The sequence below is a fragment of the Ursus maritimus genome, unplaced genomic scaffold, assembly GCF_017311325.1.
Source record: "Ursus maritimus isolate PB19 unplaced genomic scaffold, ASM1731132v1 scaffold_13, whole genome shotgun sequence".
Lineage (NCBI taxonomy): Eukaryota > Metazoa > Chordata > Mammalia > Carnivora > Ursidae > Ursus > Ursus maritimus.
Genome location: NW_024423675.1, coordinates 52272488 through 52299805, shown reverse-complemented (window position 1 = coordinate 52299805; position 27318 = coordinate 52272488). Strand labels below are relative to the sequence as shown.

At 34.2% G+C, this 27318-nt stretch overlaps 1 protein-coding gene across 5 annotated transcripts in view; it reads right to left on the bottom strand.

Annotated features, from left to right (window-relative positions):
- STXBP5 (syntaxin binding protein 5) overlaps positions 1 to 27318 on the bottom strand; it is a 159607-nt gene that overhangs the window by 70348 nt on the left and 61941 nt on the right. For all 5 annotated transcript variants that reach the window (XM_040627929.1, XM_008695061.2, XM_040627930.1 and 2 more), the window contains exons 8-9: positions 20270 to 20393; positions 8898 to 8976 (exon numbers count right to left, since the gene is read on the bottom strand). In XM_040627929.1, coding sequence (XP_040483863.1) covers positions 8898 to 8976; positions 20270 to 20393 — 203 coding nt within the window. The remainder of the gene's footprint in view (positions 1 to 8897; positions 8977 to 20269; positions 20394 to 27318) is intronic.

The following is a 27318-nucleotide window of genomic DNA, read 5'->3' as shown; positions in this document are numbered from 1 at the left end:
AAAAAAAAAAAAAAAAGCATTGTTAATATAAGAACCAGAAACAGGGAGATGCTGACATTACAGAATAAAATTTCCATGGAAATACCAGGTAGGTTTGCCAGGTAAGTCACCAGTTTATTAGATAAATTGTTAATACAGTATTTAATAACACCATGGCAATTAGGTCGGTTTATCCTCAAAAGGCAACTAAGTGTGTATTCAGTGCCTTGTAAGTTGCCTACACTTCTTTTCCAAACTCAGGAGAGAAAAAAATATATGATGAAAAAAGTAAGCATAAAAACATAAGAATAAAAAAAATATGAGTAAGAAACGGTTTCAAAGAAGTACCAAGGTAATATTCTTTTTCATAATAAAAGTTCCTCAAATCTAGCAATAAATGCATATATGTATGCATTTATTTAATACGTACATATATGTATATATTTAAATCCATATTTTTTTTTCCTTTTTATGTGTTGTTTAAAAAAAAAAAATCTAAGTGTTCCACGCAGGAATCACCTAACTTATGAACACCCAACAGGTTATATTTTTTTCTTTATAAAGAACCAAACTTGGAAGAGTAAATATTAATGAGATGAATATTTTATAAGAAAATAGTCATCAATACAATAAAATAAATATTTAATACTAGATAGTGAAAATTATATAAATTGTTTTGTTGGCATTTAGAATTATATAAAAAATTCTAGAAATCTAGATTATTTCTAGGTAGCATATGAATTATGGAGGTGGAGAATCTTACTGTTTTTAAACACAAGGTTAGCTTTTTTGATGTTATAATAAATCCTGGAGGTAATATAATTTTTATCCCACAACTTTAAGTAGAATTTCAGTAGGATTTCTTTTAGTGGTATTGGGTACTCCTCAAGACTGTCATTTTTGTGAAGATACCTGCACTAGAAAGGTGTCTGGACATTTAATTCAATCATTCATTCATTCATTCATTCATTCATGAGAGCAAGTGCCATGCATGTGCGCATACAGGGGCAGGCAGAGGGAGAGGAAAAGAGAATCTGAAGCAGGTTCCATGCTGGGCATGGAGCCTGATGTGGGGCTAGATCTCATCACCCTGAGATCATGACCTGAGCTGAAATCAAGAGTCAGATACTTAACCGAATGAGCCACCCAGATGCCCCTAGACCTTTCATAATCTGATTGAAATTTTAAGAGGCTGGACACTTTTAAGTAATTCCTTTGTCTTTCTGACTCACCTCCCCAGGCTGGCCTTGGTAAGTGGTTTGGCTCAAGTTGTGTTTCATATGAAACACTCTTCAGTTAAAGAAGGCACGGCTACCCAAAAGCCATTTTTATAACCAACTTGCTCAACTCAGTTCTGCAACATTACCCATTCATTCAAATTTATTCTGAGTACCTGTATTCCTGAAACTAAAAGAGTGCTCTCATGTCTGGCCTACATGAACAAGCACATTGGGACAAGTGTTACAAAGAGAATAAAACAATGTGGAGTGGTAGGCTGACTGTGAGGGGGCGACAGAGCTGTTACTGTAAGAGTGGTCAGAAAAAAATCCCTGAAGTACTGACAGATGAGCTGTCCAGAATGATGAGGAGCCAGCCACTCAAAGAGCTTGGCATTGGGAGGAAAGGGATGTGTATTCTAGGCAGCAGGAAGAACGACTGCAAAGACCCCAAGTCAGGAATGAGTTTGGTATATCTGAGGAACTAAATGACCAGTGGGGCCACAACGCAGTGAGTAAAGCAATATGTAATAAGAGAGGACACAACTCCAAATCTTGTAAAATGCATCCTGTTTCCTCTATTAGGATCTCAAGAACTTGTCTCCTCCATGTCAGCCCCATGATGACTTTAGTTCTGACCCTAATAGCCTGCAGCTGAAATTACTGTAATAGCATTTGCACACATTGTTTATTGCCTGAGATACACTTCCCCTCATCTTCTGTTTGACTTTAAAACTTTAACACTCGGGGCGCCTGGGTAGCGCAGTCGTTAGGCAGCTGCCTTCGGCTCAGGGCGTGATCCTGACATTCTGGGATCGAGTCCCACATCGGGCTCCTCCGCTGGGAGCCTGCTTCTTCCTCTCCCACTCCCCCTGCTTGTGTTCCCTCTCTCGCTGGCTGTCTCTCTGTCACATAAATAAATAAAATTAAAAAAAAAAAAAACAAAAAAAAAAACCTTTAACACTCAGTCCAATTATTATCGCCTCAGAAAAACCTTTCCTGATCCATCCACTTTGTGTTGGGTTCCCCTTCTGTGTTCCTAGCATCCTGTGCCTGCTTCTCAGCATTTTTACCACACTGAATTGCCATTATGTTTATCTACTTTCCCTTTATACTGCGAGCTCCTTTAGGAAACAGAGGGTATAATTTACCTTAGCTCTTGAAAGCTAACAAATATCTTCTATTTACCACTCTAACGTCAGTGCTCAGCTTTGGGAGGGGGGGAGCGGGTAGTGAGGAGCAGAGGGAGCGTGAGAGAGGGAATCTTAAGCAGACTCCACGCCCAGCACCAACACCGGGCTCCATCTCACGACCCCTGAGAGCATGACCTAAGCTGAAATCAAGAGTCAGCCCCTTAACCAACTGAACCACCAGGGCGTCCCCCAGTGCTTAGCGTTTTATTGAATGAACATATGATTTTTATGAGACTCTACATCAAACTTCTAAGATTCTCAGTTCAAATTCCAAATGTAAATTATGATTCTTTAATTTGAATAGTCCAACAGAAATCTATACAACTATGATCTCATATTTGGTGTCAAATTGTTCACTTTTCACATAAAAGTTAAAAGCTTAGATTTTGCTGATTATGTGCCATTATAATAGGTTTATCTGCACACATGGTTAGAGTGGAAAGCAAACTGTGGAGCATACTCAAAAAGTAATTATGAATTCCTAGTTCTACTAAGTTTTTTGAGCCATCAAATCAGAATGGAATAATCAAAAACACCAATTTTTAAGGGCTGAAAAGCAATAAAGAAAATCTAAAATATAGGGAGATGAATTAAAAGCACTCTTCTAATTAGGTAATGCTATAGTTTCGAACAATGCTTCTCAAACTATCTGTGGTCAAGAACTATTTAAAAAATTTTTCAATTCATTGAAAATCCATGTTTTGTAAGAAAAACAACTAAATGTGTGCACAGATGTTGTGGTAATGTCAAATGATATCAAGCTTCCATACTCTCACTTTTGATTTCTGTATGATATTTTGTCTCCGAGAGTTAGCAGACTGGAACCATTCATGCACCATACTTCGACTAGTACTAGTCTAGAGAACATAAAGTTGAACCTTCTAAGGATACTGCTTTGACCTACCCTATCATCAGGGAGAAATGTGAGGATGTAGTTGAAGACCTCACTGCAAGGCCCCATACTCTCTCACACTCAAGTTACATCAGAAGCCATGGAATTCTTTAACTGGGCATGTTTGATAAGAGACATACTGCTTAGTTACGACAAGTTTTCACCAGGGACCTTCCTGAGTAAAGAGGAAAATAACAGGGTAGCATAAGAATAAGTCATTATGATAATGAACTGAATACAGAGAAGCACAATGGGTCATAACCCAAGCTTTGGAAGAAGCTATCTATGTTCAGATCCTAGCTCCATTACTTTGTACCTATGAGGACTGAACAATTTAATTTTAATGATCTGAGCCTCAGTTTTCTCTTCTGTAATATCCACCTCATAGAGTTATTGTAAAGATTAAGTGACATTACATATTTTCCTAAACAGTGTTAAGATCAAGTGCCATGGGGCGCCTGGGTGGCTCAGTCGTTAAGCGTCTGCCTTTGGCTCAAGGCGTGATCCTGGAGTTCTGGGATCGAGCCCCACGTCAGGCTCTTCCGCTGGGAGCCTGCTTCTTTCTCTCCCACTCCTCCTGCTTGTGTTCCCTCTCTCACTGGCTGTCTCTCTCTCTGTCAAATGAATAAACAAAATCTTAAAAAAAAAATTAAAAAAAAAAAAGATCGAGTGCCATGACCACAAGGGGATACCATAAAACCTAAAACTGGACTTCATCAAATTAGAATTTGTAGCCTAGAAGTGATCTATGAAGCTCTCTAGTCCTCTGAGTAGCTAGGGTTACTTACAAGTTATCCAGCCTATTAGAGAGACACAGACAGAATCTCCTCTCAGATCACATTAATATGATTACTTGTATTGAGTATGATTTAATGTTAAATTTATGAAGATGATCTGATAAACTACCACATTTAAAAGAGAAACCTGGCTGGCTCAGTTGGTAGAACATGCGACTCTTGATCTCAGGATTGTGAGCTTAAGCCCTACACTGGATGTAGAGATTACTTAAAAAAAAAAATAAAATCCTTAAAAAAGAAAGGAAGGAAGGAAGGAAGGAAGGAAGGAAGGAAGGAAGAAAGAAAAAGAAAGAAAGAAAGAAAGAAAGAAAGAAAGAAAGAAAGAAAGGAAAGAAAAGAAAGAAAGAAAAAGAAATCAGTTCTTCGCAAACTAAGTGACTTGTGACTCATTAGGACGATTCTATCCTAACCCATCTTTTTTTTTTTTTTTAAAGATTTTATTTATTTATTCGACAGAGATAGAGACAGCCAGTGAGAGAGGGAACACAAGCAGGGGGAGTGGGAGAGGAAGAAGCAGGCTCATAGCAGAAGAGCCTGATGTGGGGCTCGATCCCAGATCGCCGGGATCACGCCCTGAGCCGAAGGCAGAGGCTTAACCGCTGTACCACCCAGGCGCCCCTATCCTAACCCATCTTAACTGTGAGAGTGGTCAGTGTACTGATAAACAACTCCATCTCTGGAGTCAACCTGAGCCCAAATTCCAGCTCTGTTACTCTGTAAGCCAAGTTAACTTAAGCTAAGCCTTATTATTTATATCTCTAAACGGAGATGATAAAAGTGCCTACTTCACAGTGTTGTTGTGAGAATTATGGAAGGTAATGCATTCAAACTGCATAGAATACCTGGCTTATAAAAGGCAAATAATGGATGTTCACCTGGTTTTTTTCTTCTTGGTGCTTGGAAGCCAAGCCATCTAAGTAAGAGTTTTGAGTTCCAAAGACAAGAAGCCAGTTTCATCTCAAGTAAGGCTATGAGAATTATTAGGACAATACAAAAAGGAACCACTTCTGCTTCTGAAAGTGGGCATGCTATCTGAATGAGTCTCTCTTCTGGATGCTATGGCTTACCATGAATTGGGATGGAGAGAGAATGAGTATGGAACATTTGTTGACTCTAATACATTGGTGGCAAGAATATAAAAAGAGAAAGCTCCATGCATGATAGACGATGACAATATAAACATATTTATTGATGTAAAGACTAGTTTCTAAAATACTGTTCTCAATGGTCAACATATGTGACTAAACTGAAGGTGAGTTTCTTCATCACAGTTTTATCAGATAGTTTTGCAGAGCAATTGCTGCTGAATATGATCTTGGGGATTGGTGGTTAATGTGAACAGAGAATAGGTTTCATTAAAAAGGAAGTAAAGTGATTAAGAGTACAGACTTAATTAAATCTGGGGTCTTCCGCTTATGACTTGTATGACTTTGGGCAAGTCACTCAACGTCTCCGTTTCAGTTTCCTCCTGGAAGACAAAGGTAATCATACCTGCCTCATCCAGTGGCTGCTAAGATTAAATAAATGAGGATGTATAAAGTGCTCAGAATACTCTCCGGCACACAGTAAGCGCAGCGTAAGTGTTATTATGGATTATTACACAGACACAGTTATCTAAGAAAAATCTATAGCTGAGAAGGAAAAAATATATGAGAGTAAGTCTGTGTTCTGGGAAAAAACCTTTCTGCATGAAGGAGTTTGTTTCTGGGCTTCAGAGAGTTAGGATTCTCTCAGTGGATATTCTAGTAGCAGTGGGGGGGAAACTCAGTGGAAGCAACTTGTGGATGTTACTGAAATAGACTTTTAGATATTTTCAGAACCAGAATATCACAAATGTACCAAGTTTTTATTAGTCTGTTTTTCTTTTTTTCAAAAGAAATTTTTTTTCTGAGAGAGAGAGAATGTGTGCATGCCAGCTGGGGAGGGGCAGAGGGGGAGAGAGAAAGAGAGAGAATCACCCTGCACAGAGCCCAACATGGGGCTCAATCTAACGACCCTGAGATCATGACCTGAGCCAAAATCAAGAGTCAGACACCTGACTGAGCCACCCAGGCGCCCCTGTGCTTTTTTCATATTCTTATACAGGCAATCCACCTACAGCTCTTAGTGCACATATGAAATTAAAGAAATCATGTACTAAACTAGTTGGAAACAAATTCAGGCACCACAGTTGGGCGGGCAAATTTGCTTACAGATAAACTTAAATATATCATGCATGTACATATGTGCATATCGGGGGGGGGGTCAGCAAACTAGAACATAATCTTTCTCACTTCTAATTGTCCTAGTAATATATGCTTTTATTTTACTAGAAAATAAAAGTTAGACACAGATCTCGATTCCATTTTTTGTCAGGGTTTACCTTTCCCTCAGAGTTAAATTATATGTTATTGTTAACCTATAACGGCTAATTCTTCATGGCTACACTTTTCTAAACAACAGCCTATGTTCTTCCTTATATGCAGTAACACTATGCTAGGACAATTAGAAGTAAGACAGGTTATGTCCCATGCTTTCACTGAGCTAATATTTAAAGGGCAAGGCATGCATTGAACAAATAATTTCACTATTAATGACAAGTACAAATTCTAGAAGGGAAATACATAGCATACTTTGACACTATATTACCGGGGACCCAACCTAGACAACATGGCCAAAAATCCTCAAAGCAGTGATATTGCTAAGCTATAAAGGATGAAAGGGAATCTTTCTGCCTAGAATGATTTTTAGGTAAAAAGAAGAAAATGCAAAAGATCTTGAGGAGGAGAGGAAGGCTCTGCTAATAAAATCTGGCAATTTGCCAACAATTCCTGTTGCTAACCCAAATCCTTTTAGCTGGCACCTGCCCAAGACACTTGCTAGGAAAAGGAAAAGGTAAGAGCTGACAAGTTTATTTAATAGAGGGTGACTCTGCTTTAGATGCAATGGGGGGTGCAGTAGTTCTCAACATTGGCTACACATTGGAATTCTAGGGAACTATCTCAAGGAAGGAGGCCATGATGAAAAAAGAACCTTTTAATTTACTGCATGTCCTATCCCAGGTGAAAAAAGAAATTGGAAAGCTAGTGAAGATCATTCTCAGAGAGTGATTCTATCGATCTATTTAAAGGTATCTACAAATGCATGCAAAAGAGCTAGACTTTTTCTTCATGCCTGATCTTATGGAAGAAAAAATACTGCTGCACGAAGAAAATGAAAACATAAGTACTACCATTTATAAATATGGAAAACAGGAATAGGTAAAGCACAGAGAAGAAAAAAAAATCTTCCCTGGACTTTTATCTTTGTTGCCAATCAGTACTTGTTAAAATGAATGGATAATTCAGAAGACAATAAACACTGTTAATTTAAATGTTTAGACAATTCATTTGATGCTGCATTATAAACAGGTTTTTTTCCTGGTTCCCCACACACCCTTTTTTTTTTCTTGCTGTCATTTCTTTTCCTACTTACATTCCTTTGCCGTACTCAAATTATGGCCAAAAAAAAAAAAAAAAATCAATTGGTAGTAGGAAGTTTCCTAGAAACAATAAGAGCAACTACTTATAGAAAGTTTATTATGTACCAGGCGCTCTGTAAAATGTTTTCAATACATGACTGTCTCACTTAAATCATCACAATGACCTTCTGACCTATTATCATATTCATGTCATAAGTGAGGAAACTGAAGTACAAAGACATCAAGTAACTCTATGCCAAAGGTTACACAGTGAGGTGCCACAGTCAATTAAACAGATGCCATTCCTTTTGGAGTTCATTCAACCTCTTTTCGGAACACAATATATCTTCTGAATCCCAGAGGAAGATTAATGAGGATCAAGGACAAATAATAGCAATCTTAACAATTCTTCAGCCTACTGTCTTTTCTCAAATGAGAATAGGGCTGAAATGATTATGATTAGAAGAAGGGCAAATTACAAAGGGAAGTGGGCCAGTTATAACAACCAGTGGTCATAAACTGGTATACAGAAACATACATCAGTGGTTCTAAACTTCCATGCATCAGAATCTCCTACGGGTCTAATTAAAACACAGTTTGGTTGGCTCCAGCCACAGAGTGTCTGATTCAGAAGGTCTGGGGTGGAGTCCGAAAACTTGCATTTCTAACAAGTTCTCTGCTAATGCTGCTGGCCCAAGGACCACAATCTGGGAACCGATGCACTAGATACTACGTAAGTTCACTCTCTTACACAGCTATAGTAAACAAAACCACACACTTTTCCCAGGGAACTAGAACACAAATAAAAGGCTTCTTTTAGGGTTAATGAAATGTGACATTTTCAAAGAAACATTTATAACTTTTTTCCTTTATTATATTTTTAAACAGTTGGTACATATAAAAAAATATAAAATACAACTGACAAAATTCCTTTAGTGTTAAACTGCATGTATTTTTGTAATTGCTGAATATTCTTATGAGATTCAATTCTTGAAGAATACATCTATCTTTCATAATTAACACAGACAGCATAAGTTGGTTAAGTTTTAAATATTTTTTCACTGCTTATGCCACGATTTTCAGTAGTGAATAAATGACAGTTACTGAAGACTAATTTAACAGAATGTATAACATTTGACAAGAAAGATTATTCGAATTTTCCAAGATACGTTACAAAACCACTAAAGACAAAGAGAATACAAAGAAATACTTTATCTTAAACTTACCAATTTTAGTTATCTTGTTAAATAAAGAATGCATAAAATTTAAGACCGAGCTAGACCATTCTAAAGCAGGCTTTACAACACAATGATAAAATAGCCTTTAGTGCTATTTGAGTAATTATATAAAATGAATATTGGCAATGAAGTAAAATCTTACCCAGATCTAGTCGTTTTGAATTCCACCTTGAGGATAGGTTTGCATGGTTCTGGCTTCTTCCCATCCTTTAATTGTTTTCCTAGAATATATTTTCCTGCATTAAATTCTAAAATTCTAAGTTACTCTAAATTCTTATATTGATGGTTTATATATAAAATGAAAGTAAAATATAATGAAATACACCATGAAACATTTTAAAATGATTTCAAAAGAAGTATTTAATATAAAATATTTAAAATAATGAAGTAAATCTACTGTTTGAAATTCAGCGCTGAAAAGTAAATGAGTAACTCAGTAATGACATGTATGTGACAAAATTCTTATAAAAGAAATTGATAGCCTTCCCAATGTTCTTAATTGCAGATAAGCAAGCGGAATTTTAATTTTCTAAATGAATTCAAGTTTTAAAATAGCTAGATCTGAGAAAAAAAATTCTAAATCGTGTTTTTCACCCAAGTGTGACAGTTGCAAAATTAAACCCTATGCTAATAACTTCATTTATATTTATTCTCCTAAAGTAAAATCCATCCATTGTAATGCCCAAAGACTGCTAAAATAAACCAACCTCTATAAAATGTCAGAAACTCATAAAGAATTTTATTATTTAAAAAAAAGTTTGATTTCTGCTATTTCTACATGTTCATTGTTAGAAACAACTCAGAAAAAGAAAATAAAACATATCTTCATTTTTAGAAATTAATCATTCTCAATATTAACATATTATTTCTGGAGATCCCAGACACATGCCCCTATCCCAGTACTTCTTTCCAAGCTTTCCCCCCCATAATACACCTAGCTCATCCTAATAAACTTTTGTTTAAATTTCATTGTTTGTTGTTTGACTCACCAAGAAGAATGTAAATTCCGTGAAAGCAAAGGTTTTTAAGTGTATATGTGCTTTCTGTTGATGTATCCCTGGTGACGAACATTGTTTGACATATCAGTGGGTGCTCAGTAGCTATTTAATAAGTGAGTAAAGAATTAATGATTTTTCCTTAGGATTAATTCTTAGGAAAAGTTATATCTGGGTCAAACTGTATTCCAAACAGGTTGCACCAATTCATACTTCCATTAGCTGTGTAAGACCACAGTTTGCCACATTCTTCCCAAACAATGCTATTTTTCTGTTGTTTTTAAGTGGAAAGGGTATCTAATTTTAATTTGTATTGTTTTTATCTCTAACAATATTCTTCGACTTTCTGGTCATCTGTATTCTTCTTTTAAAATAGCTTATGTGCTTTACCTATGCTTGTATGTTATCTTCTTAACATTTAAAAACAAATTTTATATTTAAAGGCCATTGATACTGTATCCAGCATATGTTACAAACATCTTTCCCAGTACCATTTATGACCGAATTATTAGAAAAATTTTAAAACTGCACAGAACTATACATTTAAATAATGAAGTCTTCATCAGTCTTAACGTTTCCAGTTAAGAAAACTTAAAATCCTAAAATGTCAATTCTAAAATTAATTCATAAATTTAATATAATTAGAAACAGCTTTTGCAAAAAATGACCTTAGAGTTCACATGGTAGAGTCACTACCTATGAATAGTGAAGGAAACTAGGAAAGGAAATGGACTTCCGGAATGACAAAGTAAGTACCTCTGTAAACCCAAAAGGACCTCTCCCACAAAAATTGAAATACTAGCAAAACAACTAAAGTTAGCCACTTCAGAACTCTGGAAATAAACTGAAGCCACAAAACAAGTGGAACATTGTCTACCCAATAGAAATGACTGAACGAACCTCTGTAAGACAGGGAGGACTAGAACAGTCTGATAAGTGTTATTCCCAACCTCCTCACTTCCCAGCTAGGTGGCTAGGCAGACATGAAAATGTAATATTATCAGCCAACAAAGAGGGCTGAAATTTTTTTTGCAATTCTGTTAAAACCAGCTTCCCTAGACCACAATCAGTATTTTGTCCCAACGCAGCTCCCTGGAAACCTCTATTCCCAGGGTGTTGTGGCAACTTCATTTGACACAGACATCAGCTCAGAGGGACAGAAGGCCTTTCACTTGCAGGGCATCACAGAAATAATAGCAATCTGCTGGCGGTATCACAGCTGCCTAAGGCTGTGGATTCAGGTGAGTCAAATAAAAGCCTGGGCAAGAATTAAAAGACAATCCTGAAAAACTGAACACACTCCAGGACTAAAAGGTTGCACACATGTGCAAGGTCATGTGCATGCCCAGAAAATACCTGAGAAAGAAGAAAGCCCCAGTCATTCCTCTCTGGTCGACTTTGAAACCTTGAGAAAAGAGGAAGTTTAAAAAAAAAAAAAAAAAGCAAAATACAGAAAGTGAAATGGGCTATAACATGCTGGCGGGATCGCTGTCAAAGAGGTCCTCATACATGACTGAAAGAAATGTGCAAAGGATACAGTCTCTTTGGAAGGCGGTCTGCGAATATTAATTAAAAATAGAAATACTTAAAACTCTAATTCTTAGGAAGAGCAATTCCACTCCTAAGCATTTATTCCATAGAAACAAAAGGACCAATGCCTATCAAATATGTACAAGACGGTAATGACAGCATAACTTGTAGTGATCAATAACTGAAAATAAAGTGAATGCTCATTATGTTGGAATGGCTGAATGCTTTGTGAAAAACTGGGAACAAAACTGGCTATTACACAACCATGAAAATGAAGGAATTAGAGCTAAGCCTGATGACATGAAGGGATTTCCTCAAGTAGAGTGGATTAAGAAAACATACAAAAAAGATTAATATAATTCCATTTTATGCAAAACAATGGCAAAACCACTCATATTTACATATGTGTGTACTAATATATATAATTTTAGAAATATATTTTTGAAGAACACCTGCAAGATTTTTGACATAGTGTACCTGGTCACTGGGCTGCTAATGTGGGGGAAGGCTGAGGGAGAAGGGACCGGTAAGATATGATTCCATTTATGAATAATATGTATGTATTTGTATGAAAAAAAGCTATCAGCCCTTTTTTGTCATTCCCCTCCTTGGTTTCACACTTATTGGGAAGTTCTTTACCACATCAAAATCAATTTTTTTTTGCAATTTCTTAAAATTGCTTTATAGTTTCACTTATTACATTTAATTATTTTCTGAAGTATATTTTGGCATAGGGAAGGTATTTTTCCTCTAATAATTTCAAAGCTATTTTTACAGTTCTATTGAGCTATGACTGCCAGACAATAACGTGCACTTATTTAAAATGTACGATCTGAAGAGCTGTGACAAAGGTATGCACCTGCCAGCACTATTTGTTGAACCATCATTGCTTTCCCCACTGATACAGTATTTTCAAATTTATTACATTAAATTTTTATAAATCCACCCCTGTCAACTGATCTTAGAGCATCTAATCCTGCCTCAAGAACCCAGGGGATCATCTCTTTCCCCATTTTGTACGAAATGACAGTGCAATGAAACTTGAACCTCTAATTAAATTGGCATCCTAATGTACAAAAATCCAGTGGCCAGTGATAGAGTTTAAGTCGAACACCAAACCAAGGGACTGGAGAGGACTGCTGGACTGCTGCACTGCTGGGAGAGAAGACTGGTTTGTTGGCGGGGAGCAGGGGGAAGGAAATTGAGAAAAAAAGAAAGGCAGGGAAAAAAGAGGCCTAAATCTGAAAAGTAGTCCCTCACACTGTACAAGGAACATAGAACTTCAACCACTATTTCAATCTGTTCAGAAATATGTGAGCTTTCAGTAAAGAATTTAAATGTTTGCTCTGAAGGCCAGCATCAGGCTTTTATTCTCCTTCTACCACCCAAAGCTCTAATGGGAATGTCAGACTGATATAACTTGAGATTACAGACACAAATTTTACATTTATTTTCACAAGTCATTTTTTGTATGCATTTTGTTTCATGAAGTAAACAATTATTCAGTTATAACTCAACTTACTCCAATATTTACCACCAATCTTTCAGTGGCTAGAACAATTTTTAAAGAAGGGCAATGGGTAGTATATCTACTGAATCTTTACAAGTTTGAGCTTATATATTACACATAAAACCTGGCTAGGTACAAAATTCTTAGCTTTTGTCTTGCTCAATAGTCTTCTATGTTTTCTCTCCTATGTCCAGTATTTAAACTTAAAGTTTAAAGCCAGTCTGATTTTTATTTCTTTGTAAGTAAAGTTTTTCCCCACCCCCTACAAGGATGCTAACAGAGTAGTTTTATTATCTCTGTAAATCAAAAATGTTGCAGTTTTTATGGTGATCTTGTCTTCAGGAGTCTTGCTTGGAAATTAATGAGTCCTTTTGATCAGCATAATCTGATTTTTTTTCAACTCAGATTTTTAAAATTATGACACCAATTATTGCTTACATTCCAGAAAGGCAAATTTATTCCTCTGTAATCATAGACTAACCATTTTCTAAATTAAGATAAGTAATAAGGCACTTACTAAGATTTTTATAAAGCACATGTAAATTAAAGGATGTTTAGAAGATCAGCTGATTTCACCACTAGATGTCATTTTACTTCTTACTTGCTGTCACCTGAGCAGCAAAACCTGTGCTTATTCAACTGGTGCTTGTTTAAATACCTGTGAACTACCTTGATAAGTCATTGAAAAGAGCTGGTTAATTATAAAACAACTTAATAAATCATACATACCTCCAAGTCACATCTGATTTCTTATGTTTTACTATGCCCTGCTTGCCATTCCTAAAACCACCCAGTCACAAAAATGGCCTCAGTCCTCTTGATTAAATTCCAGAATTGTATTCATGTATGTCCATTTCTTCCCATTTGCTGTCACGATTGAAATCTTATTTATTGTTTACAAAAGCTTCTTAATTTGTCTCCCTCTTCTGCCCCCAGCTCACCTAATACACTACCATCAAAGTACTATTTCCAAAATATAAATTTTATGTTTCTCATTGTAAAATCATTTAGGTCTCCATCACAAAGTCCTAACTCTTTAATATGCTACAATGTATATTCTTGCCTCTATATGCAGTCTGCCTTTGTTTCCTGCATCTTGACTGAAGGTATTTTAAACTCTGGCCATATTAAACTGTTAGCAGTTTTCCAAGAATACCCTGCTTTTGATTATGTCTCTGTATCTTCTGACTAAAATAGCCTTGCTCTGCTCTTTCCCATCTTTTCACACCCCACTCATCCTTTAAGACCAAGCTCATATAACTTGAATTTGTGAAATCTTCCTACACCCTTCATCCAAAAACATACTAAGTCTGTTTCCATAGCATATCCTGTATGCTTTATCAGCACTTATAATATGTATTTTAGTAATCCATTAATAGATCATTTTCATTCACTGGATTCTGAGTTCTTCAAGGGAAATATACTTCCAGTATTTAATCTCTCGTACATAGGGGGTGATCAATAAATGCCTATTGAATGAATGAATGAATGAATGAATGAATGAATGAAGATGCATCAAAAATGAGTGAGGATCACTGACAAAAACAGGTGTTTCCTTTGTTTTTGATTTTGATATTTAGAATGTCGAACACATTTTCTAACTGATACAGTCGTTACACAGCGATTACGTTTTCAGCCTAGAGCTGGCTATCCAGTAGGTAGCCACTACTCACACATGGCTATAGAGCACTTAAAATGTGTCTGGTCCACGATGTGGCATAAGTATAAAGTACACAGTAGGTTTCAAAGAGTGCAAAAAAAGGATGTGAAATATATCAAGTCTGTAAGTTGCATGTTTAAATGATATTTTGAATTAAACATTATTAAAACTAATTTTACCTTTTGAAACTGCTATTCATAGAGCTATTAGTAAATTTATAATTACATATGCAGTTGCATTATATTTCTATTGAACAGTTCTTTTCGAGAAAATAAGTGACAAACTGGAGAATGACATTGTTAATACTACTACTCCAAAATGAGGAGTGTTCTTTCTTTAGTAAGTACGAATACAGAGATAATTTATAGCTGGACGAGACACACCTGGATACCTGGTTTTTGACCCTTGGCCAAGGGCAGTGGGATTTATGATATACTTGTTCAAGATGCCAAACTCCCAAAACTCCCCCAGTGACCCCGAGTGTAACAGTTTTATTGATGGTTGGCAACTGGCTTAATTGGCATGACAAGACGGGCTTGATCACTGAAACGGTAAACTGAGTTCCTCAGAAGCTAGATCTTGGTGTCTGGAGCTGAATACTCGGCACAATCCTTGTATACATGTGCCTGTGGGAGCCTGCATGTGGGATGCCTCTCGGAATGCTTATCTGTATTGTGTTTCTCCTGCTGCAGGACATCCTTTGCCTTTAAATAAAAGTTTTCTTTGCATATGTTCTGTAGAGTCTGATAAGTTCCTTTCAAATTCATAAACTGAGGAAAACTTTGTAATGAACTATATAAAGAACTGAAGTATGGTTTTATTATTTATTGAATGTTTTATGCTCAAGTGAATCTTAAAAGTAGATTAAGAGAAATTTTTGTATGTTACATCCGTAAAATATTACACTTTTACTTACATAAATTTTTTTCTTCAGTGACACTTTAATAGAGTTAAAGTTTCCCAATCTTGGTTTATTCCTTAATAAGTAGATTGATCATACTGATGAATAAGCTCCAGAAACTAAATTTTAAACTGGCATTTCCTATAATGAACACCTATGGATTTTGACCATCTTTCACTCCATTTCCTTGAATCATCTGATGTTGATGAAGACGACAATCAGAAAAATCTCACTCTTACACACACATACCCAGGGTTACAGGGGAGATCCTGTGGTGCCCTGAGCCAGCAATCGCTGAACCATGATGACTGCTTCAGGGTAAATGTATGAGCCATGCCAGGACTATCAAGCTCTTCCCTCCTAAATTATGGAAGTTTGTTTGTCAGAGGAGAGAAACAGGTCAAAAGGAGAGAAGAACTCACCCCTAGGCTTACCACACAGAAATACAAAATTTGCGGCCCACCAAGATGAAATGACTTTGCAGTTAATAGATGGAACAGATCCTGCTTAATTTCTACATGTTCACAAAATTTTATACCTTAAAAATCACCTTGTTCAATCCTGCCATTTTACAGATGATGAAACTAAAGTCCCAGAGAACAGTAATTATCTCCATAAAGTATTTCCACACATAGCAAAGCTAGTTACATTCCAGGTTGTCTCACTGCCAGGGAAATGCTCTCTGATATTCATAAAACCCAGATTAAAGGGAGGTATCACTACTTGAGTTAGTAAAAAAAAAAAAAAAAAATCTGTTAAGGATTTCAGACACACAAATAAAAACTTTCTGAGAAAATATAACTATCAACCATTTTTATATGCATTGTAAAATTATCCAATATTATATCAAAAAATTATCTTAAATGAATCAAATCATTTCCTTTGCTGGCTATTTTATCATCACTATCTAGATAACTACTCTGCCCCTCAGAATAAGAGTTTGCTGTCAAACAACTTAAGCAATGAAAGATGTCATCCAAGGATAAACTGAACACTGCTAACAAATCTGGAGAACTGTCTTATGATTCAATTATAGTTCAAGGCCATCATTCCTCAAAGTGTATTTCATAGAGGACTAGAGAATCACAAAATGTTTTCTGAATAAAAGACATTAAAGTCAAATAAATTTGTGAAAAGCCACACAAAATAAATGTACATATAAAACAGTATAAATAATATTTATATATGTATGTATACATATATGTATATATATCCTCCCTCTTAGAAATTCATAGTACACATTAAAGTTAAGAAGTCTTACACTGAAGAATATGATCAACTTTAATTCAGCATTTCCAAATCTTTGACTATAACGTGGCTTTTCACCGAAAAGCTCATTAAAATACAAAAAATTCATATGTGAAATATATAACACTAACAATCTTTTGGTTGTACCCTACCAAATAAATAACATACTCAGATTTATATTTATTATGATCAACATACGTATAGCACATCACAATTTTCAGGTACTTCCACTTACATTTTGCTTATTTCATCCAGGATGTAGAACAGTGCCTGTTACATGGTAGATCCAATATTTGTTGAATAAATAAAAATAATCTCTACAACAACCACATGAGAAGACTAAATTTAACTATTATCTCCATTTATAGATGAGAAGGCTGAAGTTCAGAAAAGTTAACTGACTTCCCAAAGGTCACAGACCCAGATACTATGGAACCAGGACTTGACCACAAGTCTTCTGGTTTTAAACCCCCATGTTAGGCTGATGTCATATTATGTTTTCCGAACAGATTATTCAAGGACATCTTAAATTATTCTTAACACTAAACATCACATAATGAAGTACTGGTAGGAGTCTTAAAGTACTATCAGTTCCTCGCTATCAAGGTAATACTTACAAAGTTTTTTTAAGAAGAAGATACTCAAACAACCATTATATGGGTTTAAATAAGAAAAAAACCCAAAATGGAAAAAATTTTAAGTCTAGTATATTTAAAATAATTTACCATAACTGCCAAAAAGTAAAAGGAAGAGACCACAACAGAAGATAGTAATGAGAATACAAACTTCAATCCATCAAAGCAGACATTTAGTATACCAAAATTATATACCATAAGTCTGGTTATATATGGAATATATGACACCTTGTCGTGGCATGAAAAACACATTTTTGTACTTTGATATGTAAAAATGCACTTAGTTTTGTCACTGAAATCAGCTATCAACATAAATTTAACTCTGGTAGGTTACCTACCACTAAAAATAAGCAGTAAACATTACTACTATCAAAAATAATTCATATTTTATAAATAAAGAGTACATCTGATCATCTACATTTTTAGACTGCTATAATATGCAATAAATGCCATCCTACTTAACACCTGCCACAGAAAAAATTTATTTACATTTTGTTTGGATTCTAATTTTGAAAAAAAAAAAATACTAAATCAAATATTCTTTCTCTTGTTTGTTTAAAAGTAATTTTAGCTAGTGACCCTCTTTTGCTAAGATACAATAAACTCTGTAGAAACTCACTTACGCCACTTCTCAAAGTCTGTTCCCAAAGATCTAAGTTTTTGATAATATAAAAAGAGGTCAAGATTAAATAGAGAAGATACCATTTGACAATTACCATAATAAAAGTTACCCAGCCAAGAAACAACAACAGGTGCTAAAACCAGAGGATAAAAGTTTGAGGAGGAACAGTATGTTGATAGAGTCTCAGAGTACTTCCTTCAAATCCAAATATTTATTGATTATAAATACAAATCAAAAATAGTTATTAATTTCAAAGGAAAAAGAACATTGTAATAGATCTAACAGACAGAAGTTTAAGCAAGGGATCAAGGTATAAGACACCATCAATTTGGACAAATCAAGCACAAGTTCCATTTGAGAGGCAGCAAAAAGAATGCATCAATCGTTTTAAGATATTCCAAACCTGAATCTAAGCATGAAAAAACATCAGACAAAACCAAATGCGGGCACATTCTATGAAATAACTGACCTAGAATATTCAAAATTTGTCAGTTATAAAAATCAAGAAAAGGCTCAAGAACTGTTTCAGTTTCAAACAGGACAATTAAATGTAATCTGCATATAGACCCTTTTGATATGAGGCAAAACTTGGTGATACAGGAGAATGTTCTTGTTTGTAAAAAATAGATATTAGAATATTTTCGGGTGAGTGGGCAGTATGTCAGCAATTTTCTCTCAAGTGATTCAAAAGAAAAAAACGTACCATTCTTATAAAAAAAGATAAAAATTTAGATAGACTTAAAACTACAAAGCCAATGCTGTATATCTCTACTGCCTTTGATACTAGGTTCATTTTCTCTGAATTTGAAATGAAAGTTTTTAAGACCAGTCATCTACTTTTTTGGTTTTCAGGATTCTTAGGTTCTAGAGGTCTTAGGAAATTCTAAAATTTATGGAAATTCTCAGGTGTATCACCAAGAATGAAAGAATGAATAAAGAATGAAAGTATATTAAGAAAAACTGGAACCTCAATCATAAGGGCTATCTATCCTCTGGATGCATGCATAAATAGACCCATAGCAAATTTAAAATAAGGGCTTTTCCAGATGACTGCTACCACAAAGCAATGGTAAAGTATACCACAATTTATGAATTACTCTTTTTTTCTAAAAAACAACTCTAAAAACCCATCCTGCCAGATAGATAAATCTTTAATTTTACTATTTAATTTCTACATTGCAATAATTCAGGATGGACCAATACTTTTTTAAAGTGGGCATTGATAATTTTAAAGCAAACAATGAAATATTAGCAATACCACAAGGATATTCTTCAATAGACTACCAATGTAAAGAACAGTTCCTTTAATCTCCCTAAATCCACTGGTTAAGAGTCTCTTAGGGTTTTTGGAGAATGCAGATTAATAAAGAAATGCAAATTCCTAAACTTCATCCAAAACTCAAGGAAGGCCTTCATAATCTGTTCATAAACACCCTAATAAAACTTAAGAGGTTTTATAAATAGCTCTTGCGTAGAAAAGAACAAGCAAGCTTGAGACTGCTATCCCTAGAAAGGTTGGCTTGCAAGGTTAGCTCTTAGCTGGCATCTGGTAACTAGCTTTCGAGATGGTTTCCACCATTCCCAGACTGATAAGGGTGGCACACTGTGCCTAAACTGTTTGTATGAACAAAACAATTCATGATGAATCCCTGATTTCCTTCTGGACATCTGAAATTTTGGTGCATGCTACAAGTAGATAGTGCCTATGGACTGATTCCAGTAAAAACTCTGGGCTCCTGGTCTCAAATGATCTTCCACAATAGACAACATTTCACACATCTGGTAATAACTCATTGCTAGAGGAAGTAAGCATGTCTTGTGTCACTCTATTGGGAAAGGACCATTGGAAGCTTGAGTCTGGCTTCCTCCAGACTTCATCCTATGTACATTTTCCCTTTGCTGATTTTGCTCTTCATCCTTTTGCTGAATCCTTTAAGTCTTACTAATAAATCATTAAACCTAAGGTAATCTTGGGCACTCCTGACATAATACTTCAACGCATAAAATCACCTTCTGTAGAGTTCAAAGTGTTTCCGCATACTGTTATGTGTGTGTGTGTGTGTGTGTGTGTGTGTGTATTAGCAACTTGCAATTGATACCTTTAAGATGACAAGTCCTGTATCATTCACAAAATTACTTACTTTCTGGACTACTAGACAAACAATATTCAGAATATAATGTATCATTCATTTTCTCAAAGTTCAAATTTAAATTTCAATTGTAAATATAGTTAATTTGAGATTTTATTACCTGGTTGTTACATTTTATTTCTATATGTATAAATATTTTTAATTTCCTCAAAATGAAAGAAAACTCATTCTTATCCTCAAAAACAAATAAATCCAAATGCAAACTCAAAACAGTTTATTGTACATCACAATTTGTGTAGTGTTCAAAAGGAATACGTTCTTACCATGTGGAGTGATTGTCTGTATAGGCTTAGCTGGGGACCTCACGTTCCATATAGTCAAAGTGCCATCTGAATGACTGCAAATAAATTGTTTTCCTTCATGATGCCAAGCAACAGAGTGAATAGCCTATAGAAGAGGAGTGAAGAATTCCATTTTTAGAAACAAAATCTAAAAACCAAGCTATACACAATCAGTATTATAATTTTCACTTTAAACTTTTTCATATTTCCCAAGCTGAAGTCAACACATTAACTTCACATTCCCATAACCCTCTTTAATGCAAATGAGATTTAATATAGTATTGACAGTATTTTAAATTATTTTTACTTTATTCCTTAAGCTAGCATAAGAATGCTATAATAGTGATATATGTATTATTAATGAGTCCAGAAAAACAAAATGTATTCTTATAGATTCTGAGGATAAACTATACCCAAACGTAATTTACCAAGTAATTACAACAAGTATCTCATCAGAAAAACTGGTTGCATTAGACAGAACAATTTTTTAAAAGATTTTATTTATTTATTTGAGAGAGAGAGAATGAGCGGGTGAAGAGCGGAAGGAGAAGTAGACTCCCTACTGAGCAGGGAGCCCGATGCAGGGCTTGATCCCAGGACTCTGAGATCATGACCCAAGCCAAAGGCAGATGCTTAACCAACTGAGTCACCCAGGCACCCCTAGAACAAATTTTTTTAATTAACTGAAATTCTGAAACAAATATGTCGATTTGGAATTAGGGTCAATTAAAAATACCTCAGATTGAGAGCTTTAAGACATGTTATCCATTTCTCACAGTAATGAGATGATTTTTAAAATCTGAAGGGACCCTTTTTTGATTAGATATTTATTTTATGCCTCTGAGCCACTTTAAAACTATCTGAAAAATACTTTCATATGACCAACGTATATAACCTTTCAATTTTTTTGTTCTAATATTATTTATTTTGCCTGCAAAAAAAAAATTTTTTAATCATTCTCCTGGGTGATTTTTGCTCTTTAAATTATTTCTTTTCAACTCAAGTTGATACACTTCTAGTTCTTAATGGTCAACTGATTTTAAAAGCTGTCTTACTGGAAGGCAGAACTGCTCACGACAGCACAAAACCATGTAACTGGAACTTAAGAGTTCCACTTATGTACAAGTCAACATTTACTATCGTCTTAATGCCCATTTATTTGGGCTCCACATATGCTTATATATTTAAAACAACATTATGGATCATATTTTAAAATTTAAATGAAGATGGATAAAGACAATTAGCTATGTTTCTAAATGCCAATATTTAACACAATGTTTCGAGTTCAAAGTATCTCTAACAAATTTCTAAATAAAATCATTAGTTTGTTTATTTATTTACTTATTTATTTATAAAGACTTTATTTATTTATTTGACAGAGAGAGAGTGAGAGAGAACATGCAGGGGGAGCTGCAGAGGGAGAGGAAGAAGTAGGTTCCCCGCTGAGCAGGGAGCCCGACTTGGGGCTCGATCCCAGGACCCTGAGATCATGACCAGAGCTGAAGGCAGACGTTTAATCGACTGAGCCACCCAGGCACCCCTAAAATCTTTTAAAGACTTATTCATTTATTTGAGAGAGAGAGAGAGAGAGCAAGCACACAAGGGAGGGGGAGGGAGAGAGAATCTCAAGCAGACTCTGTGCTGAGAATGGAGCCCAACATGGGGCTTGATCTCACAACCCTAAGATCATGACCTGAGTTGTAATCAAGAGTCAAAAGCTTAACTGACTGAGACACTCAGGCGCCCCCTAAATAAAATCTTACAACAGTAATCAGCTTATTCCAAGATACACATATGATATTCCATAAACTCAATCTTAAAATAATCCCTTAATAACCTTAACAGATGAAATTATTTCTGTAAAATATGAGTAGAGCTAAAGAGCTATTCAAAGCCTTTAAATATTTTTTTAAGGTGATAAGGGAAATGAAAGAGAGAGCTTCAGTGTTGTCTGGGGCATATAAATAAAAACATTTTAATCTATATAAATGTATATCATATACATAAATATATGATATTTATAGAGAATTACTATTTCTACTTTGCTAAAGAAAATCATATACTTCTTTGTTTAAAAGTACCATTTACTTTAAAGATAGTATTGAATTATTATTTATTCCAAAAATGAATACTAATTACAGGGACCAGTGGATCAAAATTATTTTGGATAACAGAGAGAAACAAATACCAGAAAATACTCTACGAAAGAATAACCAAATACAAACTTTTGCATGCAATAAATATACATGATTTTTTCAATTATTTCTGCAATTTTCTAAATACAAATTCAACTTCATACAAGATATCACTTTTTTCTAATAGTCTCTCTAATACCACTGCATGTAATACTACACATATGCTACTTAAGTATGTTTGTATTATATGTAGATATGTATATATTATCTAAGTATAGTATATAGGTAAGTATATATACTGATATACGCTTAAGTAGTACATATGTACATTATGTATATATATAAAGTATATGTGAATAATATATATCACATATGAACTATATATATATAAAACATGCAGTTTTACTTTTTCTTTAGTCCTTTTGAGAAAATGAAGTGGACATTCATGTAAACAAAGTGGGAACAGGAAATCTAACTAACCAAACCTGGCACGTGTTTAGAATCAGAAGGTGGGTTAGGAGCAAAACTGAGTAATTCATGGGAGACTATATGAGATATAAAGTAGGTAGCAACAACTGGGGTTGAGGAATTTTGTATGTAAATTGGCTTGTTTATTTTTCCAACATATGCAATTTCCAGAAGATTAAGAGGTTACTTCATTTTTTTAAAAAATGGGAAACTACAGATACAGATGAAGGGAAATAGGAGGAGAGATCAAGGGCAAAATGAATGGAAACTAACATAATAAATGAGAGATATACTTAAGTTATAGAGAAACATGATGAATTCAGGGTAAGAGAAAAAATGTGAAGAAAAGGGAGAGAAGATGACAGAGCTAGGCTTACGCCACAGGAACAGTATATACAAATCTAAAAAAAAATTCTTTAAAAGATGCAGTGTCTGATAAGAAACCATAACTGTAGTAAAGCTCGTGAGGCAGTTAATGGATTAACAGTAGGACAGTATTCTCATCTGTGAGAATTAAAAGAAAAGCATGAGCACTGTCTACTCTGATACATTTTTTTAAACTGTGATATCTAATTATTTGGCTCTGGCAAAAGGAGTACATATGACGCATTGTGCTATTCTTATCAATTAAGAGAGCATCTTTAAGAATAATTTTCTTGAAAGATAACAGGCTGGCTATTTACCTATCAAATTTTACACTCACCTACTCAAAATACGGGGGAAATTAAATAGATTCCCTGTTTATTTGTTTTGCAAACTGATCAGTTGTATATAAGTTGTATATAAATCTTAGTCCAGCTATTCCTACACTATACATAAACTGATTAACATTTTTTAGCAGATTAACACCAAAAATAATTTCTTTTCCCCTAGAAAATAAGATCTTAATATTATATTCAAAAGCAACCTTGCTAGTTTAATTACTATTCCTAAAACCTTAGAAAATGTCACTGAAATGATAAAAAAAAAAATTTTACAATACAGACTTTGATTTTAAATTATAATGCTTGCAAATACATGGAAAGGAAATACTGAAAACACTCTAGTTTTATTATTCTCATGTTATCAAATAATAAAGTGAATGCTTAGAGTACTGGATGAATTATTTCTTATATATATGAATGATACATTAAATTGTACAGCTTTGGCCCCAGTATTTTAACTTATGAACATTTTAATATTATTTCCATTGTAGAAGAGAGACAGCAGTAATACTGTTTAATTGAGTAAGACAATATAGAATCATACATTTTTGTAAAATGGCTGATAAAATTATTATATATTGGATATTAAGTGATTTATAGCTTCTCTTCTCTAAAGATGTTAACAGGCATAAATTGAAAACACCGCCATTTCCACTAAAAATAAAACCCAAATGAAACTCTCTTAGATATTTTGAAAAAGTAAACAAATTATTCATTCTTCTAAGCATTGTTTTATCTGTGTGTGTGTGTGTATAAGAGAGATAAATAAGCAGTCTTAAAAACTAAAAGGACCTTTCTAAACATTGAAAAGACGACCTTAAAGGAATAAAATCCTTCAATGAATATCTATAGGATGAAACATAATTTTTTAAAAGCTGTTACTGATTCCAATTTTGTGAGTTACAAACACATTATTTCAATAATTATAAAAGACTGACAGTCTTGAGATAAATGTACTCACAGTGCTAGCAATATACAAACTATTATTTTCTTGTATACCTATATTTCTATCTGTGGCTTCTCAGTCTACTAGGAAAAAACAACATGAAACCAGAATACAAAAGTCACTGATTGACTCTAGACATGACAAAGAATAACCACTGAAATAGTTTGATAAGTACTAAATTACGGTCTTAAAACATCAATAATGCTATATTTCACTTCTGCCAACACATTAGTTCCTACAGAAAGAGTACTAATATCTTAATACTATTCATAGCCTGAAAGGAATGAAACATCATTGAAGAAATATAATTTTATATAGATTAAAATATCCTATGCAGAAAATATCTGTAGAAAATTAGGAATACTACCTCAAGTACACTCAAAGTCTATAATTTAGACATAAAACCAGGTGAGTTTGTCAATTTGAAAAGTACTAACTACGGTTACACAAAGCAACAAAAGCTTAAGGGTAAAAATGAACTTCTGTTTCCATTACTCCCACCCATCTCAATCATCCTCAAGAAACCAAATGAACAATTAAAACTGCACCAAAAACTTTTATTATATTAGAAATTCTCAGAATTGATATCATAATGCTATTTATTTGCCCCAGTGTAATAAAAATGAATTTGACTGAAGTAATACACCATTGACAGAAAGTAAATATTGGGGGAAGAGGGGCTGGGGTGGTATTTTGTGAAGGTCTTAAAGTTTTAACCTTCACTAGTGAGAACTATAATAATTTCTTCAATGTCTAAAATTATGCACTTGGCAATCTGCATCAAGAATCAAATATAAAGCATTTTTATATGAAACAAGAGCATAAAATAGCATGAACTCATGGAAATATAGCCAGAAATTTTTCACTCAGTTTAGCTTAGAACAAGTCAATTTAGAAGTTAGATCTTACATCTACAGCGCTATTATTTAAATGTAAGATTTAGTCATTATACTTGTTACTATTTATTAAGAATAAGTTTTATGACTTTGCATCTCTACTGCATATCTGTTCATTAGTCTGTAGCTTTCTTTTCAGGTTTTGGTATGAAGATAATGCAGCCCTCACAGGAAGAATTGGGAAGTATACCCTCTTCCCCCATTTTTGGAAGGAGTTTGGGTACAGTGAGTACGATTTGGTAAAATTTAGCAGTAAGCCCTCTGAACCTGGAGTCTTCTTCATGGGAAACATTTTCATTAAAAATTCAATTTCTTTAATAAATATAAAGCTACTCAGATAAATTATTTCTCCTAGAAGGGGATTTGGTACTTTCAAGGAATTTGGTATCTTTCAAGGCATTTGTCCACTTCGTTTAAATTGCTGAATTTACTGGTATGAAACTGCACATATTTCCTTACCAGTCTCTCTGCATTTCTGTAGAAATGAAGTAATATCTTCTTTTCCATGCCTGTTATGGTAATTTGTGTCTTTTCTTTTTTTCTTTTTTTTTTTTTTGTTATCACTGTGGCTGTGTGTTTACCTATTTTACTGATCTCCACAAAATGAGGATTTTACCAATTTTCTCTATTGTCTTAATGTCATCTATTTCATTGATTTGTTGTTTCAATTCTATTGCTTACTCTGGATTTAATTTGTTCTTCTTGTTTCTCATGGGAGAAGCTGAGGCCATTGATTTGAGATTCTTTTGTTTTGTAATATAAACAATGCTTTACTGAATACTTTAGCAGCATTTCATAGACTTCCGTATGTCCTATTTTCACTTTTTTCAGTTCAAAATACTTTCTCATTTTCTCTGTTTCTTCTTTGACCTATGGGTCATTTTAAAGTATATTGTTTCGCTTTCAAATATTTGTAGATTTTTCATACACCTTATTATTTTTTATTTAATTCTACTGTACTAAACAAACATGATTTTAATGATTTCAATTTTTCTAAAATTATAATGACTGATTTTATGGTACAAACTATGGTCTGTTTTGGTGAATATTCCACATGTCCTTAAAAAGAACGGTGTTCTGGTGTTGAGGAGAGTGCTTGGACATCTACTTTGTTGATATTAATACAGCTGTTTCAAGCACTCTTCTCATTTGGTGCTAACATTACTTTTCCATCTTTTTGCTAACACTTCTGGGTCTTTATATTTAAAGTGGGTATTTAACAGATAGCAAAGAGCTTGATCTTGCTTTGTCGTCTAATTTGACAATCTTTGCCATTTATTTGGGGTATTTAAATGACCGCATCTAATATGATTACTGACATAGCTGGGTCTAAATCTGTCGCCCTATTTTTTTTCTATCTCCCCCATCTGTTCTTTGTTCCCCTTTTCCTCTTATACCTCCTTTTGGATTGAATATTTTTAAAATTTCATTTTATATTCCTCTTTGGCGTAACTATCTGGGTTACTGTTGTTCCTCTCGTATTTCCTTTAGAATTTATAGCATATATCTTTATCTTATCATAGTCCACCTTCAAGTAATATGATAACACTTCAGGTACAGTATAATAACCTTACAAAAGATTCTGTCTCCTAACCTTTGTGCTACTGTTGTCTGTATTTTAATTCTACATGTCAGAAAGCCTACAATGCATTTTTATCATTTTTGATTTGCATAATTACCTCTTAAAGAGAATTTAAAAATTAAAAAGCTTTTTATATCTACCTACATATCTATCATTTCTGGTGTCCTTTATTCCTTTGAGTAAACCCATATTTCCATTTATATCACTTGCCTGATGCATGAAAAACTTTTTAACATGTCTTGCAGTGAAGGTCTACAAGTGATGAATTCTTTGAGTTTTTAATACGTGTAAAACATTTTT